General features: G+C 48.0%; 1 protein-coding gene across 10 annotated transcripts in view; it reads left to right on the plus strand.

Annotated features, from left to right (window-relative positions):
- The window catches only part of TANC2 (tetratricopeptide repeat, ankyrin repeat and coiled-coil containing 2), a 336,817-nt gene that overhangs the window by 257,413 nt on the left and 60,866 nt on the right, over window positions 1-18,538 (plus strand). For all 10 annotated transcript variants that reach the window (XM_054224167.1, XM_054224164.1, XM_054224162.1 and 7 more), the window contains 3 exons: window positions 1,525-1,650; window positions 9,008-9,289; window positions 11,600-11,733. In XM_054224167.1, coding sequence (XP_054080142.1) covers window positions 1,525-1,650; window positions 9,008-9,289; window positions 11,600-11,733 — 542 coding nt within the window. The remainder of the gene's footprint in view (window positions 1-1,524; window positions 1,651-9,007; window positions 9,290-11,599; window positions 11,734-18,538) is intronic.

Consider the following 18,538-nt stretch of genomic DNA (forward strand, 5'->3'; position numbering starts at 1 on the left):
CGTAGCGCGATTTGCATCGATAAATGTTTAATGTGCGTTTTGGAAACGGTTATCAGAACAAGAGCGGAGCTGGTGATCTGCAAAGACTATTTTTAAGTTTTCTGGTTATAATCAGGAAGATTATTTCATGCAGTGGAGTTTTCATTCCTTCGTTTTATAATGTTCTCTGAATTACTTGGCTGAAAAGGGTTCTGACGTGGCAGAATAGAGGGTGAATTCAGATGGAAGTGATCCAGATTTGTTTTTTAAAACTATGTTTTCTCCTCTCTTCCAATCATCAATTGTCACCATATAAAAAAATTAAAAATTACTAGTTCTTGTACTGATTGCTGGCAGCTTTGTGGCCAATGTTAACTCAGGTCATTCCCCTCTGGTACGGTCCGGAGGCATTTCCCACCGAACCGTGCAGCACCCATCATGAAATCCAAGTTTAAAAATATTTGTAATCCTTGAGCAGCTGTGGAAAAAGCCTCGCTTAAAAACAGATTGCCGAAAACGATTGCTATAAATGTCACATCTTGGTAGGAAGTGCCGCGTGCGAGGTGATGCTTGAGGCCGTGGGGGTTGGAGAGAAATTCCTTCAAAATCAGGCTGGTTGTGCCCTTCCTGCTTCTTGCCGGTTTTCTCGGTGTATTTTCCCCAGGGTAGAGCCCCGGGGGTCGCTGCTCGTGGCTCTGCCCCGCAGGAGTTGCCCTGCCCTTCGGGAGGTGTCGCTCAGCCGGTGGTGGGACCATCTTCCTGCTTCAGTTGAAGAAGGGAATAAAAAATAACTTGCCCTGTATTATCTGCCAGCTTCCGAGAGAGAGAGAGAGAGAGAGACAGTTTCTAGCTGCGGTTTCTGCTCCAGCCATGCGTATTCACCTAACGGCGGCACCTTCAGCAGAGCCCAATAAATTATGCCTATATAATCTAGCACTGTAAAGAAAACCAGATTCTCCCATGAGCAAGTAACATTGGAATAGTAAAGTTATCTTCTTTAGTGCAGATAACATTTTTTTCATTTATTCGTGCATTTTTGCTGGTCTGTTGCAAGCTTAATTTTTCCGCCACTGATTCTGGCTTTATGAACAGATAAATGTTAATATCCAAACCAAATAACTCTAAAATAATTGAAGAGGAGATTGTGGACTTCAGCGTAAAGTTGCGCTATTGAGTTGTCTTATATGTAGTAGGAAACGTTGACTGGCTCTGCCAAGCCTTGCGCACACACGATTGAGTAAGTTTTGTGATGGGGAGAACTTAATCAGAGACGCCATTTCTCCATTTTTCATGTGTCTTTTTTTATTTGTGAATGTCAACAGGAGACCAAACCAGAGCAAATACCGATGGGGTGTGAGGAGGAGTTACCAAAACACTTCTTTACTCCTTGCTAGGGGAAATTAGATTTGCTTCATCTCAGCTGCATGGACTCAATGCAGTTACAACTCTGTATTTCGCTTAAAAAATGAAATTTGCTTAAAAAAAAAAAAAAGAAATGAGATGTGAAAGCCAGGCGTGATGCAGTTGTTTCCTTTCTCGTGGCAGCCACCAGCTCAGCCCACTTAGAAGATCTGGCTTACCTGGATGAGCAGAGACACACTCCCCTGCGGACGTCCCTGCGAATGCCGCGGCAGAGCATGGCCGGCGCCCGCACGCAGCAGGACCTGCGAGGTAGGAACGTGCTGGTGGCTTCGGGGTTTCACCGGGCCCTCGGGGGTGGGACCTACCGCTGCAGCCGCTTTGTCCACATCCTCGTGAAAATGCTGGAGCAGGACTGTTGTACCTACGGGTGTTAAGCAGTGCCTCTCCGGCAGGATGTGAACCAGTCGTCTTTATTTCCAGCATCCTTCTTGGTGGCACAGCCAAATCGGCAGGGAGAGAAAATAAATGAAGTTTTGGACTAATTACTCCTCCTGTCTGGTGGTGGCTGGCTGGCTGATGCCCTGCTGCTCCGTCATCAGAGAAGGGAGCTGGTGTAACATTTTGGGGTTCCTTTTCTGGGCTTAGATATCCGGGTTGCTGGATACAGGCTGTATGGAGCCGTGGTGTAAAGATGCGTTCCCATCTTGGTCCTGCAGACACTACTGGTATTACAGAGGTTCTCACACCCACCCCCAGCCCCCCGTGACGTTCTGTAGTTGCGCTCTTTGGAAGAGCCTGTCCTTTAACGTGCTTGAACTCTGTTTCAGATGGATTATCACAGAATCAGGGAACAGCAGGGGTTGGAAGGGCCCTCTGGAGATCACCCCCTCCAACCCCCTGCCAGAGCAGGGTCACCCAGAGCAGGTGGCACAGGAACGCGGCCAGGCGGGGTCGGAATGTCTCCAGAGACGGAGACTCCCCCACCTCTCTGGGCAGCCTGTGCCAGGGCTCTGCCACCCTCACAGCAAAGAAGTTCCTCCTCCTGTTGAGATGGAACTTCCCAGGGGCAAGTTTGTGCCCGTTACCCCTTGTCCTGTCCCCGGGCACCACTGAGAAGAGTCTGGCCCCATCCTCCTGCCCCCTGCCCATTAGCTCTTGCTGAGCGTTGCTGAGCTCCCCTCTCAGCCTGCTCTTCTCCAGGCGGAACAGCCCCGGGGCTTTCAGCCTTTCCCCAGCACAGAGATGCTCCATCCCCTCAGCATCTCCACAGCCTCCGCTGTCCCCTCTCCAGCAGTTCCCCGTCCTTGCGGAACCGGGGAGCCCAGCACTGGCCCCAGAGCTCCAGCCGTGGCCTCCCCAGGGCAGAGCAGAGGGGGAGGATGAACCCCCCTCCACCTGCTGGCCACGCTCTTCTCGATGCCCCCCAGGATGCCATTGGCTTTCTTGGGCACCAGGGCACATTGCTGGCCCATGGGCAACTTGTTGTCCCCCAGGACTCCCAGGTGCCTCTCTGCAGAGGTCAGCCCCCAGCCTGTCCTGGGGTGGGGGTTATTCCTCCTCAGGTACATCCATCCCTGTATCACACAGGGATATTCCTGCAAAAGAGCCCCAAATTCCTCTCCCTGATTGCTCCCCCGCCAGCCCTCTGTCAGTCTCTGAGCGCTGCAGGGCTGATACTTTGATAGTTTCTAAAAAAATGAGAAATTTTGGTGGGCTGCTATTTTTTTTCTTCTTTTTTTTTTTTCCTGCACAAAAAGCAAAGGGTTACAGCCCCCTTCGCAGCACACCGGCGGGGCAGGAGCCGAGCGCGGGGCATGGAGCCACCGTCCCCACGCATCCCTCGTCGGGACGCTCACAGTGCCGCTATTCAGGCAGCCCTTTGACTTCTGAAAGGCCTTTTGAGAGAAGGGAAATTTTTTGTGGTTCTTCCTGGCAAATGCCACAAAAAAGCCGTTAGCAATGAGAAGAGGAGCCAGGGCTGACATTTTAGGGTTTTGTTTATTCCCAGGCAGCTCCAGCTAGAGTCACCCCACGTCCTCGGCGTTCCAGCCCCCCCTGTAACTTCCATCTTCCATCTGAGCACGGTCTTCGGCTGCATCCTCAAGCGGTCACCGTGATGTGCAGCAGGTTATTGCTTCCTCCCCATCATTTGTCGTTGCACAGATGAGTAAATGGCCAAGAAAGCTCATTTGGGACCTTTTCTGGTCGTTGCTGTGCCATGACGCCAGTTTGTTCTCCCTCATACATAGGGAGAAGGGCGTTCTGTTGGCGGTATTTTAAACTTTTCTTTTTTTCTGGGGTTGTTTTTTGAGCAAGTGCCCACCGTCCTTGGGGAAGGAGATCAGGAGCCGCAGGGCGGCAGGTTGGGTTTTCGCTCAGCGCCACCAGCACGACCTGTCACAGCCTGGTTGGGATTTCTACCGAATAATGAGCCCCCGACTGGAAGGAAAAAAAAAAAAAAGTGGTTTTGCGTGGCTTTGGATCGCAGTCTGTAAAATGGAATCATATTGGCGGGTGAGGCAGTTATAAAAATGTATTAGCAGGCAGTAAGCGAAGAAAGCAAAGTTTGACAGACAAAATTTCCATATGTTGGGATGGAGGAGCTTGCCAAGGCTTCGTAATTTGCAGTGATTGCATCCAAAACATTAAACTTTATTGTAGGAACAGAATCAAATTGTTTTCCAGACACGCTTTTAAAAGCCATGTAGCACCACATATTTTCTTTCTTCTTTTTGTGTCTTTTTTTCTTTTTTTTTTTTTCCTTCCTCCTGTTTTTGGGAAGGTTGCATGAGAATAACAGCAGGGTTTCCATTTTTTTGGGAGTTGCTTCTGATCCTAGTTGAGGTGCCGTGCTATTTTTAGAAAGAAGGGGGAGAAGACAAGGGTGTGAAAAAACCAAACCACCGCTATTTGGAAATATTTTCATTTCATTGAATATGTGAGGGGGGGTTTCTTCCCCCAAAATACTACATGTTCCAGATATTAGTGTGGAATTGCCTCAGTCTGCGCTCTCGTAATCACCAGCTCTTTGTTCCAATTGGAAACCCTAAACTTGGGTTTAACTTTAATATCTCCAGTCTTGGCACTGGGCTGAAATCGCGAAGCGATTCCTGGCCCTGAGTCGGGGGACATGTTACAGCCGGGTTTGTTCCCGGGGTTCCAGAATCCCAGTGCGGAGAAACCGAATGGGAGACGGTCCCTGCTATTTTTTGTTAAATCCGTTATTTAACCAGGGGATTAATTTCGCAATCCCGACAGCTAAGAGCATGACAAGTATTCCTACCAGTGGCAGGTTTTTAATGGGATGGTGAGCGCGTTTTTTTTGCTTTCACTGCTTCCAGCCGGCGGGATTTGGAGCTGTTCGGGGTTGCTGTGACCCAGAGCGCAGGATGGTGGCTGCGATGTACCGTGGAGCAGGAGCCAGATGGCAACCAAATTATATGGTGTTAGAACGTCCTGATTGTTGCCGTCGTGATTTTGTTTTCTCCAAAAAGCAAAGCATCGGGGCTGATGCGGGGTGCAAAGGACTGTGGTGTTTAGCTGAGGTTTGGAGGGAGGAGAGGACTTTGGAGGAGCTCAGACTCCCCCAGCCTGTTATTTACCAACATAAGCAGTTGCGTGTTTTCCTTAAACTGGCTTTTATAATTTTCTGTTGGTTTTTTTTTTCCCTCGTGGTGTGTGTTTAATGCTATCACCTTTGGGGTAGGAGGGTTTCATACACTTCTTAAAGATGCTGAAAAATAGTTTAACCTTCTCAGGTACACGGTCTGTGAAAAATAGGTGCTGGTTTCATCCTGATGGATGTATACGTTTAAGATGACTCTGGAAAGAAGTTGCAGTCTAAAGCGAGTGAAGGAAACAAACTCAGACATTTGGCTAATTTATGGGTTCTTATTTAATGAAGGACACGGCAGATGCTGGGTTATTCAGAACCATAGAATGGTTTGGGTTGGAAGGGACCTTTAAAGGCCATCTAACCCAACCCCCCTGCAACAAGCAGGGACACCTTCAACTCAATCAGGTTTGCTCCAAGCCCCATCCAGCCTGGCCTTGAACCCCTCCAGGGATGGGGCATCTCCACCTCTCTGGGCAACCTGGGCCAGGGGCTCACCACCCGCAGTGTAAAACCTTTCTTCCTTAGATGTCATCTAAATCTCCCCTCTTTTAGAATCATAGAATCACAGGATGGTTTGAGCTGGAAGGGACCTCAAAGATCACCTAGTTCCCACCCCCCTGCCCTGGGCAGGGACACCTCCCACCAGCCCAGGTTGCTCCAAGCCCCGTCCAGCCTGGCCTTGAACCCCTCCAGGGATGGGGCAGCCACATTTCTTTGTAATAAATATTAAAGTGCTTCTCACCTGGGCTTCCTCTCAGTACATTGGCAGTACCCAGGCTCTGCAGCTTAGCCCTGTCAGGGCTTGCTTTGGGCAGCAAGATCTGTCTTCCCCCGGGGAGACCGAAATGGCAACAAACCACCCAAGATTTGAGTCCAGGTCTCCACCATCCATGTAAAGCAGGAGTTCACTGGATCCCGTAGCTTTTATATTTAATCAGTCTTGACTCTGCATCAGCCCCCAAGACCATTTGGTACCTGTTAGGCTTCTGGCTTTCAGAAGAGCATTATTGTACATTTTCACTTATTAACACGACATATCCCATATATACACGCGTGCAGAAGAAAAGCTGTAGCTTATCAAGCAGAAATCTTAGCTCGATGTTTTCCAAATGGAGTCTTTTCAATTTTTTTTATTTTTTTTATTTAATTTTCTACATATAGTATTGGTGGCGTGATGGAAACAAAATATTTCCCTCGTCAAATGCTCTGCTGGAATGCGTAATTTGCAGCAGTTGGGCCGCTACAGCTGGTTCCCTCTGCCACGTCCATGTGCTGTTGCTCGTGCAATATGCCATCCTCCGGTGGGAAGAGCATCAGTCCTGCCGATGCTGAGAGCCAGGAGCTGTGATGGGGACATGGGGACACGCGGCCCCAGGGCTGCCTGGTCGCCTCCCACCGCCAGCCGTTCTGCTTCTCCCGTGCCAGCGCACCCCGCTGCGCTCGCGTGACGGGCCCCATCGAGGGGAGTCAAACGAGCTGCGTGTGAGCTCATGCCAACTCAAAAGCCATCTCCACCCTAGGATAAATTTAAAGCATATTCATCATTTTCAAGTGGGAATAAAAACACAGCTCCTGTCTGCAGCATTTTTCTCTATCAGTTAAAAACAAAGGAAAAAAAGGAAGTTCAAAATGCCTAACGCTTTTAAGTATAAGTTGTTTTCCTCAGGCATATCTGATGGAACATTAAGTCCCAGCCCCTTTATCAGCTCTGGTTTATTGGATCAGCTCCCTGGTCAGGTCTACAGAGGATTTCAAGGTGCCTTGAGCGGTGGGCGTCAGTTCTGTGGTTCCCCAGGAGGGTCCCAGGGAGCAGGCGCCGGTGTCATTGTACAGATTCATCCACAGAGCACCCGGCTCGACACAGCACCCCGGTCCCTTCAAAACCCATGTGTTTATATTTACAGTAAGATCTTGATAGAATGATAGAACCATGGCATGGTTTGGGCTGGAAGGGACCTTAAAGCCCACCCAGGGCCACCCCCTGCCCTGGGCAGGGACACCTCCCACCAGCCCAGGTTGCTCCAAGCCCCGTCCAACCTGGCCTTGAACCCCTCCAGGGATGGGGCAGCCACAGCTTCTCTGGGCAGCCTGGGCCGGGGGCTCACCACCCTCACAGCAAAGAGTTTCTTCCTCAGATCTCATCTAAATCTCCCCTCTTCCAGTTTGATCTTACTGTAGCACAGCTATAACCTCTTCCCACGTAGGTAAAGCCATTCCCCTGTTGTAATTTGATAAACGATTTTCAGTGAGTTTGGTACAAAGCCTGCAATAGCGTTATCTGTCCCCCCGAGGGCTTCTGGCCGGAGCAGGAGGGTGGGAGGGGATGAAACCACCCCCACGCGTCCGCATGGAGCGTGAGCGGGCGAAGGAACGACACCCGTCAGCAGTTGCTGAATGATGGGTGGGCTTTTTGGGTGTCTGAGGGCTTTTAAAACTTCAGGGAAACCAAACGGGCTCCACTGGAAGCAGCTGATGTAAATGATGGGAGCGTGATCATGCCAGGAGATAACACGGAGTAAACCAATAGGTTTTTTACTTAAATCCTTTGCAGGCCTGCTCAGGGAACTGCTTCTCTGCAGTTCACGGGATTTCTTTTAAAATACGCTATGAAGACATGTAGATTTTGTACAGTTGTTTTCGTTTGCAGCGTACCATATGATCTCAAAGCAAATTGAATTCAACTTCTGTGATCCACAGCTCACATTTTCCAGAGCTTTCCACGTGGGTTTGAATACGTGTTGCGTGTCGAGCACGATACGTGTTTGGCAGTTGGAAGGTGTGTTCAGAGCTGCCATTCCAGGTCTGGAATCGTGTCCCACGGATGTAGCTCCATCCACATCCCTTAGCCCCGACTTGAAAGAATATGTTCTAAAATTCAAGTTTTGCAGCTCAAACCGGCAGTGTGACTAACCTCCCCCGCAGTGGGACTCACCTGCTCTCTTGGTGGCCACCTTCGGAAAGTTTTTAATTAAGGAACCATTTTGGCAATGAAGTGGGAAGATCCAGCAACTGTCTCTGCCAACACAAAGTGCTTCCATCACTTTCTCCCTTCCCCCCCCCCAGATTTATACGTGTCATCTCCCAATTACAGATCTCATGGGCAGAACGCACCAGATGAGTTGATCTTGCTAATAGCATCTTTGCACCGGAGCTGTGCGGAGTCGTTACTCTTTTTTAGGTGCGCGTTCCCTAGATAGCTTGTGCCAAATGGAAAGAACGGCAACTACCCTCTCCCTCCGCCCCCAAAATGTTCCTGAAAGAAGTTTCAAGGCAGGTTTGGGTTGAGTTGTGCACTTTAGTACAGTCTAATGCATACGAAAATGGAAAAAGTAACACGATCAATAGCCACGTTTTCAGATGTTCGCGTTGCACCAGCATACGTGATTTGCTGGGGAGGCATTTCTCGCACTCCTTGTTAACTTCGCGTTGCCTGCAACACCGCTTTTGCTTGGGAAGAGAGAAAATGTTTTAGTTGATACACAGGAAAATCCTACCGGCAGTCTGGTTTCATCTTCATACTTCGAAAGAGCTGAAATAATTTTGCTTGGGCTGATTTTACGCTTCTAAGTACTCAGATTTTCCAACCTTATTGTACTGAACAGGTGAGCACATATCTGTAAATCATATAGATATATATACACCCATATCTATATGTACATATCTCTATATCTATGACATATCTGTATATGTGACATACAGTACCACGTCACAGGGGCGTGGGGACAGCTGCCTTGGAAAGCGGACTGTTCCGCGTGTGGCACGGCCTTCGATTATGGTGGATTTAAGCAAGAAATTCTATTTTTCCAGCTTCCCTTTCCCCAGCTGTAAACGACCTCCTCCTGTAAAATTCTCTGAACTCCTTTGGTGGAAAATGCTGTGAACGAGCCAGAGGCTTTTAACAACAAACCCGGGGGTAATAAACAAGCTTGTACTTTTTTCACCTCTTGCAATGAAAAAGATTTCTGAGGAAGATTAAACAGCGATTCCCAAACTGCAGTTTTACTGTTAGCGTTGATGTTCATGCTCTTTCCCTGGGTTTCTTCTCTGTAGTACGCTTCGCACCTTACCGACCTCCCGACATCTCTCTGAAGCCGCTGCTCTTCGAGGTGCCCAGCATCACCACCGAGTCCGTCTTCGTCGGCCGGGACTGGGTTTTCCACGAGATCGACGCGCAGCTGCAGAGCTCCAACGCCAGCGTCAACCGGGGGGTGGTGATCGTCGGGAACATCGGGTTTGGGAAAACCGCCATCATCTCCAGACTGGTGGCGCTCAGCTGCCACGGCACGCGTATGAGGCAGATTGCTTCTGATAGCCCCCATGCCTCCCCGAAACGTAAGTACGGCAGTGCGCACACCTTCAACAGTCAGCTTTTCCACCAGCTTTTATAACGGTTTTGGCTGAAAAGATCCCATTTCCTCTTCACGCCCAAGAAATCAGCTTAGACTTTGTTGCCAAGCAAAGGGAGCGCCTGTCCGCACAATATTTATACCGCTTCTGTTCCAAATCTACTTTTTGAAGATTCAAAATAGTGTGTCTCTCATTTCCCTGACTTAGAAGCGTTGTGGATTTTCTCCGATTGGGAAGACTCCAATTTTAATTGCCAATATTCTATTACGACAAATCCATGGCAATGCACTCTCCTTCCCGTACGGTTTGTTTTTCTCGGTTGATCAGTTTTATATATAACTGTATAAATGGTCAGGGTGGGTCGCAAGCCCGCGCAGACTCGGCGCCCAGGGTTGCGCTGCCTCTTGTGGTCCCATCCCATTCGCATCGCTCTGTGCTGACATGTTTGCAGGTGGGGATGACAGCATTTAAAAATCACTCAGCAGACAGTAAGTGAATGAGACAGGACTAAAAATACTGGGTTAGGTACCTAAAGGTATCTTTAAGGATGTAGGTCACTGGATCTCAGTGAAACTGCAGCTAAATCTGTTGACTGGAATGCGGTACTCTGTAGCCATGTCGAAATATCTGAAATGTCACTGTACGTTGGCATGTTGCATCGTGTCACTTGTCAGGGCTAAATGAACAACGCGTAGTGAAAGGCAGGGCTCGTTTCTGTATTTTAGCTGCAGCTCTGCAGCGCACCAACCGTGTGTCTCCCCAGGCTGCTCAGGGGGATTGTGGAGATTAAAGAGACTACTGTAATTAACTGTTTCTGCACTAAAAGCTTGGCTATTTCAAACGCACATGCACAAAGGACAGAGATCCTTGGTCACGCTGTTGTTTACTTCGCACTCGGGTTTGTCCATGAAGTTGAAAGTTGAATTATTCCTCAGTGGTAGTTGCTGGGATGGAAAACTTCAGAATCAGTCGACTCCTTTGGCATTATTTCCTGAAAAGATCACAAGTCCTAGTTTAGCTATAGAAGATAATAGTTATTCTGCAAGTTTCTTTGATTTTTTTTTTCCTGTGCTAAAAAAAAAATAATCTATTATGCCTAGTATAATCTCGGTTTAATAATAAATGCTAATCAGGTGACCTGACTATGCTACAGCAGTCGTGCTATCAGCATTAGTAAACTGGCATAAAAACGGCCTCTGTAATTCCCGTCTCAGAGAAATAATACAGGTGAAGGGGGTGTTGCACGCTCAAAATCAAGAATGGGCATCGCTGCTGACAGCTTCAGGGTTTAATTGTGTAGGCAGCAGTCGTCCTGCTTTGTTGTCTGCCATTAAATGGGTCATTGTTTGCATTAGGATTTCAAGTCCAGCCCGAGGACGCATCGCAGCAACCATTCAGGAAAATCCTGGGCTGGTACAATCTTCGGGGGGACTGTTGCTTTTAAAACGTGCCTGAAATAAAGAAATCAATAATTAGCCATCATCAAGTACCGCGTATCTTAGTGTCGTTCAAAAACACTCTGTATGAGTACCTACGAGTGGAAATAGGAGTGGTTTGAAAACGTTACCCGCAAAGGCCAGGTGAACGGATGTCGCAGCAAGCTGCTGGTAAAGCCAGTTTCTGCTTTGCCAGGCAAAAGAAACAGCTAAAGCGCCATAGCAAGCACTTAATCTTGACAGAGATGATTCCAGTATAATTCATTATTTGCTTGCAAGCCTTTTCCAGATCCTGGTGCTACTCCTGCTTCTCTCCCTCTGATTACATTAATGGGCTTCAGATGGGTACGTTAGCTGTGGCTCTCCATTTATTTGTGTTGGAAAATAGGCACATAATTCAGAATAATTGGGTGTCTCCACTGAAGAAGGACTTGGAACCAAATTAACCAGCGATGGTTCATAATGAGGGAGGATGTATTGGCAGAACCGCAGGGCAGGAGAGCACTGCGCTAAAATACACCAAACGTGAAGGCAGAGCGTGCCGCCGAGAGCACGCAGCTCACTCAGTGATTGTGATTATTTTAAAGTCAATGAAATTACGGTGGAGAAGACAAATAAGACGAGCCCAACACTTTGCCTTAGCGGTCCTTCCCAAAAATTGCTGCTTCCAAAAGCAGTTTCTTGGGGAGCCTCTGGCCCGGCTGGTCGGTGTCACGGGCTCTTGCTGCCTGGAATCCGAACCGGAGCATTTGTGGAAAGTATTTTAACTGCTGTGCGTGACCTGCTAGAAAACAGTCTGTGATGATAACGTTGGTCGTGCGGGTCCTGCAGCAGTTTGTACCCTCTTTCCTTGGGACAGATGTGGATGCGAACCGAGAGCTGCCCTTAACCCAGCCGCCCTCTGCTCACTCCTCCATCACCAGCGGGAGCTGCCCGGGGACGCCCGAGATGCGGCGGCGCCAGGAGGAGGCCATGCGGAGACTCGCTTCCCAGGTATGGAGACATTCCTCGTGGGAATTTTTTTTGGTCCTCGGGAAAATGTCCATTTTAATGGGGCCTGTTGGAAGGTCTCCTGCCTTACATCAGCTGCTGCGCTGGAAAATGTGTGCGTTCAGGTGCTTACTGGGAGGGTCTAGAGAACAACATCTGGAAGAAGTTTTATTACCCTAGGAAAGTTATTTCTGTAATATGGAATTCCCATTACATCAAATACACTCCCCTTCTACTCTGAGAGTTTATCTTTCCCAGCCATCGTACTTTATCCTTACACATAGAATCACAGAATCATTCAGGTTGGAAAAGACCCTTGGGATCATCGAGTCCAACCATCAACCCCACTCTACAAAGTTCTCCCCTACACCATGTCCCCCAACACCACATCTAAACGAGTCTTAAACACATCCAGGGATGGTGACTCCACCGCCCCCCTGGGCAGCCCATTCCAGTGTCTGACCACTCTTTCTGGGAAGAATTTTTTCCTAATGTCCAGTCTGAACCTACCCTGCTGCAGCTTGAAGCCATTCCCTCTTGCTCTATCGCTAATGACCTGTGAGAAGAGACCAGCACCAACCTCTCTGCAATGGCCTTTCAAGTAGTTGTAGAGCGTGGTGAGGTCTCCTCTCAGCCTCCTCTTCCTCAAACTAAACAGTCCCAGCTCCTTCAATCGCTCCTCATCACATTTATTCTCCAGGCCCTTCACCAGCTTCGTTGCCCTCCTCTGCCCTCGCTCCAGCACGTCGAGATCTCTCTTGTGTTGAGGTGCCCAAAACTGGACACAATACTCAAGGTGTGGCCTCCCCAGTGCTGAGTACAGGGGGACAATCACCTCCCTCCTTCTGCTGGTCACATGTTACGATATGACGGAGTTACCAGAATAATTGTAATTTTTTTCAGCAGTGAAAACAAAATGGCCAAGTGTTTGACTGGTGTTTCCTTTTGAAAAGAGCGGGTATCACCCGGTGGGGAAAGGCGCAGCCTGTGAGCTGTGGGTGCACTTCGGTGTTTTTTGGAACAGTCTACGAAACAGATCCTAGCCTTTTGAGCGATACACAAATCAGTTGCTGTTACAGCAAGAGTGGGTTGTGTATAACAGTATCGCTTACTGTAGGTGAGATTTACGGCTTGAATTTTATTGTATTGCTGCGATGTAGCCCTACTTCCGTGGTGGTGGGAAGGTGCCTGTTATATTGCTTTGAAATCGGAGGAGCTTGCGGATGTGAGCAGTTAACGCTTTCCTGTCGCCTGCTCCCACTTCGGAGGGGAAAATGTCAAGCAAAGTCTTTGTTCTGAGTTATTGCCAGGATGTGTTTTGCTCGGCCTTTTGTGCCAGATACGGTCTTGTCCGCTCTGCTTTGCTGCTGCGCCCAGATGGCAAGGCAGAGCGCGTGTGATATCTGCGGTAAGTACGTACCAAGACTTGATACTCTCCTCTTCCACGTGGAGTTCTTGAAAGGAATGCGACGGCCAGGTCTGGTTTTGTTCAGGACGCATTAGTCATCGTATTCCTCGCAAATCTTTGCATTACAGACTACCAGAAAGGCCAGTAAAGTGTGCTATCTCTGCTTAAAATACCTCATCTATCTCGACTTTCTTCCCCTGAGTGCTTAAGTAATCCTGCTGGATACGTAATTGATAAATGGGTTCAGTTTTAGCTTCAGTTTCCCCCTGGAAAAGGTAAGGGATATGACTCTTTCAAACGTTCTGTCATATCCACAGCATAGATCATGCACCAGAGCTATTTTACATCTCTGATCACAGGAGAAAAGGGCAAGGAACAACCTTTATAGCCAAAAATAAAGTAAAAATAGGTTGTTACACCTTGGCTGCAGACTCCTTTGGGAAGGCGTTTTAGAACCCTGCTCGTTCCCTAGCCAAATTTTTTTTTTGCAAAACCAATCCTGTGTTTCACTGTCAGAACGTAACAAATGACTTAGGGAGATGAACTGCCTCTGGCGCTAGGAACAGGATTACCGGCTTTTTGTGTGATCGTTAATCTCCCGGTAAATCGCCACTACTGTAAATGTAGGCAGGTTCCAGAAATAACTGTCACCGGCTTCCGAGCGTTAGGCCTTCATGAAAAGCTCAATGCCAAGGCTGATGAGTTGACCTTAGAGTACTTGGAATCGCTTCTTCTCCCCCAGGAGCTGACGCAGCATGCGGAACTTGGGAAAAGCTTCGCAGTGTTTAGCAAACAGTTCCTGGGATGAGTCAGAGCAGCCGCGGCACGGCTTGACTCAGCATTCGGAGACCCTGGGTCTGTTCCCAGCTTTGCCATTAGCTTTGTTGGGATCCTTGGAGACCAGCATCTCGTCTGCCTGCCTCCGTTTCCCTGCCTATTAAAAGAAAAACGATCCATGCAGATAACGGTCCTTTGATAGCCGATGCTGGAAAGAATACGTAACTCTGTGTTTTTTGCTTTTCTCAATTCGGAAAAGCAGTTTTCTTCCAGGTGGTGCTGCAGCGTGTGCCTGGGTGAAGCCGTGCATTGAAATCAAGCACATAAATCCTGATTCAGAGCTTCATTTCCTACCACAAAGGGAATTTTTTTCTGAAAGCATAGGAGGTTTTTTTGGTTTGTTTGATTTATTATTTTTTTTTGAACTCCGTGTTCCCGCTGATGATTCTTTATCATAAACAGCAATTCTTTTTTATTGCATCAGAGCCTTTTCCAGAACTGCTGTGCAGCACGCTACAAACAGTAAGTTTGATGGATTATCAAGCCTCAGGAAGGGAAATAAGGGAAATAAAATGGTTTAGGATGTTTGTCAAATTGATGGCTGGAAGCCGTGTGCCTGGTGCACTCTTAGCAACCTCCCGAGCGGTACAACTCGGCATCACCGCTGGTGAATGCTTGCTGTCAACAGCAGATAAATTGATTTGCGTAGAAAGAGCCATGCCGTGTGATGTCCTCCTAGATAAAACAAACACCGACTCTTCCACCCCAGCTGTGGTTTTTTGAAGTCTCTGAGTGACACTGGGAGAAAAAGGATTACTGACCTGGCAACGGAATTGAAAAATCCATTAAAATAACAGCGTTGAGCTCTTTGTTGTGTGTGCGATCGCCTCATTCAGAAACTCGATCACACGCATCTAACTTGCCTGTGAGAGATCAGGAGAATTTGTTGTTCGTAAGAGGCTTTGAAGATGCTGAACTCTTAAACAGAGCCAATGCACTGAATGTCTGGGTAGGCAATAGTAAAAATAGACGGGTAAAATAATTTAGCTGCCTAATCTGAATGTCTGATGGCATGTTCTCCACCAGGCATTCTTGGGGACAGTTTAGGAAAACCCGTCACATAGATAAGAGCAAAGTCTGATCTAAAAAAGAAAAGAAGGTGGGGGGAAAAAGTGGAATGTCCTTTTGCAGGAGGAAGGGAGAGAAGAGCATGTTCCTGTATCGGTAGCTGCGGAATGAAAAAATAATTGCTGATGCCCTACTTAAAAGAGTTTTTGTTCAACTGGCTGAATTATAAAAGAGCCCAAGGAAGCGAAGGAAAGGCTGACCCGTAGGTTAGGCTGGTTGGAAAAGTATTTCTTGGACATGTGTGTTTTATAGTTGCATTAAGATTAGAGTCAGGATTGAAGTAGGGAAGAAAGTGTTGACAGTGAGGGACAACCACAATTGTCAGGAGTATTTTAGGAGGTACGTGAAACGTGTGAGGAGCTAGGTAAAGCTCTGTGCAGATGTTCCACCTCTGCTGTCACTGAGCAGAGCAGGATGCTCTCAGGTTGGGCTGTGGTCATTGTCCTAGAGAAATTCAGATCGTTATGAAAGCGGATTAATAATATACCAACGGGCTTAAGTAATGGTTGGCTCCAGAATGCTAGTGGGAAGCACGCCGTGGCTCTCACCCACTCCCTTCCTTCTGAAAATGTCACTTGTCCCAGATCTCAGAAGTTGTGTGTTTATGATGACAGAAATGAAAGGTGAACAGTTGCTTTTCCTCCTCTGGATTACTCAGGGTGGTACTTTTCTGCCTGTTTTTGATGCAGTACGTTCTTGGGGGCAAGGGTTGCTTTTAGCTCTTGTTGTCAGAGATGAACAAATCATTAATTTCAGAAATAAGTAACCGAAGGCTGCCTACCAGGAGCTCTGCTCAGTCTTGCCATGCTGGAAAAGAGCATTATTTTCTTTTATTCTTAGGGAGCTGTTTGGAGTCATAGATGATTTCTACTTATCAGCAAACTAATGGAGAAGAAAAATGCTGAGAAATGAGACATTTTAGAAAACTGGTATCAGGTGTGGTTTTTGTCCTCAAAAGCTATGCCAGGAAAACTGTATCCAAGTGGTTTAGGAGTTATCTGAAGATATCCTCACCGTGGGTCCTAGCAGGAGAAAAAACATCAAAAACAGAGGGCAAAATTCCCTTCCAGATCCTTACTGCTGTGTGAGCGGCTGTGGAGGTTTCTCGTGTCTTGGTCCCGCTCTTTGGTCAGAAATGGAGTCTCTCAACCCATCATGGTGGGAAGGGTTGGATACTTCTCAGGGTTCGCAGTAGTTTCTCCTGAAAGAATGAGAGAAAATGAGGAGCTTAGAAATGAGATTGCTCTGTTCATTTTGTCGTTTCTCTTCCCAACAGCCCACCTTCCTCAGAGTCTGGAAGGGGAAACGGGGTGATTCTGCCTTGAGAGATTAGCGGGGAAAATACGGGAAGTACAATAACACCTTTGTGTGACTTACCTGGAGCTCACCCCGGCCTGCTCTGCCTGTCCTGTTCCAGCTCCCAGGGATCATTTTGGATACGTCGAGGGAGAATATTTTTAAAAGGGAAGGTTCATAGTCTTGCTGTCACACCGGGGTCACATTCAAGGTTGTGGTTGGCGTTGTGTTGAGGGCTGTTATTTAGAGAGGGATAAAGAAGGGTGCCAGGAAACTCGAGGCATCAAGAGGTAAATGCGGGGCCTTCCATTTCCGTGCAAGGAAAATATGAAGTATATGGCAATGTTAATAGCGTCTTAGCAGGGATTTCTGTGAATCAATTTCCTAATTTTAAAAGTAACATTAATCCTTTTGCCGGGAACTGAGCTGGCACCATCCCCTTCTTTCCCTTTCACTCACGGGCTTCTCCTGCCTCCGAGGAGGAGCCGAGGCAGTGGCTGCTGATGGACTTCCCACCGGTCGTGGTGAGGAGCGTGGGGACCTGGGTCAGACCCCAGCTCTCAGCAGTGGGTTTCGGAGCGGTCCTTGCTGGGGAGGTTTCTCTGCAGCTTTTCCTTCAGGGGTTTGCACCGTAGCTCGGAGTGGAGAGCCTTGCAGGGAAGGAGAACAGGAGCAGTTGTCGTGCCAGATCTGGCAAACTCAAAAGTCGTGAATAAAACTACTCGCATCGCAACGCCCCTCTTGACGCTTGCGAATAAAACATAAGCATTTCTGGCAAAACTGCCTGGTTAGTCTTTTGTTTTAATGTATATGCATGTATTATGGAAATAAGTTTGCAGGATTCCTGAATTTATTTCAAGTCTGCCCTGCGACAGTGAGCAGGCTGCCGGTTTTTCTGCAATGCCAACGAGTCAAGCCAGACTTGGCTCCTTCGCTGCGATGGATGCCTACCAGCCTTCCTGGTGAGCCTAGCCACCTCTAACTTCATGTAGCTGTTAAACCCATCTACTGTTGTCTAGTGCTTGTAAACATATTGCTTGATATCACGGAACGACTAAGGTGAAACTGAAAAAAAAAAGTTGTGAATATGAGCAGTAAGGCTTTTAAACCTAAGATCCTGTAAAAAGGCAGCATTCCACACCTCTCCCATGTTGCGCCTTGCTTTTTCTGCCTTTTTACTGTTGAATCTTTCATTCATTAAAATATTTCTCGACTTTTCTTGCCCTGGCCGGGGGAGGTGAGTGACCATGGCCACGTCACCACGTGGCTGTTCTTGCAGTGCGGCCTCTCTCTCTCCAGATGATGCTGGGCAATGTATAACTTGGGCCGATGCATCTCAGCCGGAGCATGACCATAGAATCATTTAGGTTGGAAAAGACCCTTAAGATCATTGAGTCCAACCATTAACCCAGCACTGCCAAGTCCACCACTAAACCATGTCCCCAGGCACCATGTCTACACGTCTTTTAAGGACATCTGGGGATAGTGACTCACCCTTGCTTGCCCAGAGCTATTCCTTCACCTCAGAGAAATGAAACGAGAGGCTTTCCCACCAACTCTAGCCTGTGTTGAGAAATACCGACCCAAAAATACGTGCTCTAGGTGACCTTTGCCTTTCAGCAAGGGGCACCAGCGCCATTCAGAGGTACAATAGCCCCAGGTGAGATCAGTTCAGCTCAAGGGAAGAAGCCTGAGCTGTGGCCCCTTTGGTTAGGGTCACCTTCCCCATTTTCCCTGAAGGTTTTATCCTTTACCCGCAGAGGATTTTTAATGGATTGGCCTACACGGTTTTAAATAACCCATTGAACAGCTATATTCTTTGGGTTCCTGGATGCCGTGTGGTTGCTTGTGGTACAGCACTTAAACAAATTGACCTGAAAGCCAGCTCTGCAGCGCTAATAGGTCGTACCCTGCGTAGAGCAGCTGGTGGAGGAGCTGTGCGTCCGTTGCATTAGCGCACTCAGCTGATGCTGAGCACGGTTGGTGGCATCAGAGGCTCTTCTCCACATCCTCCAAGCCAGAAGCCAAAGTGTCATTAGCGTTGCTGCAGGCGTATAAAAAGAAAGGGAGAACTCCTACCTTACGCAGAGGTGGAGGGATTCATTACTCCGGAGCCTTGATGCCCTGTGACACTAATGAGTTTCAGAGGGCATTTACTGGCACGCTCGGCTATGGAAAAGTAACGAACGTTCCCAATAA

This window comes from Rissa tridactyla, chromosome 19, assembly GCF_028500815.1.
Source record: "Rissa tridactyla isolate bRisTri1 chromosome 19, bRisTri1.patW.cur.20221130, whole genome shotgun sequence".
NCBI classification, from domain to species: Eukaryota; Metazoa; Chordata; class Aves; order Charadriiformes; family Laridae; genus Rissa; species Rissa tridactyla.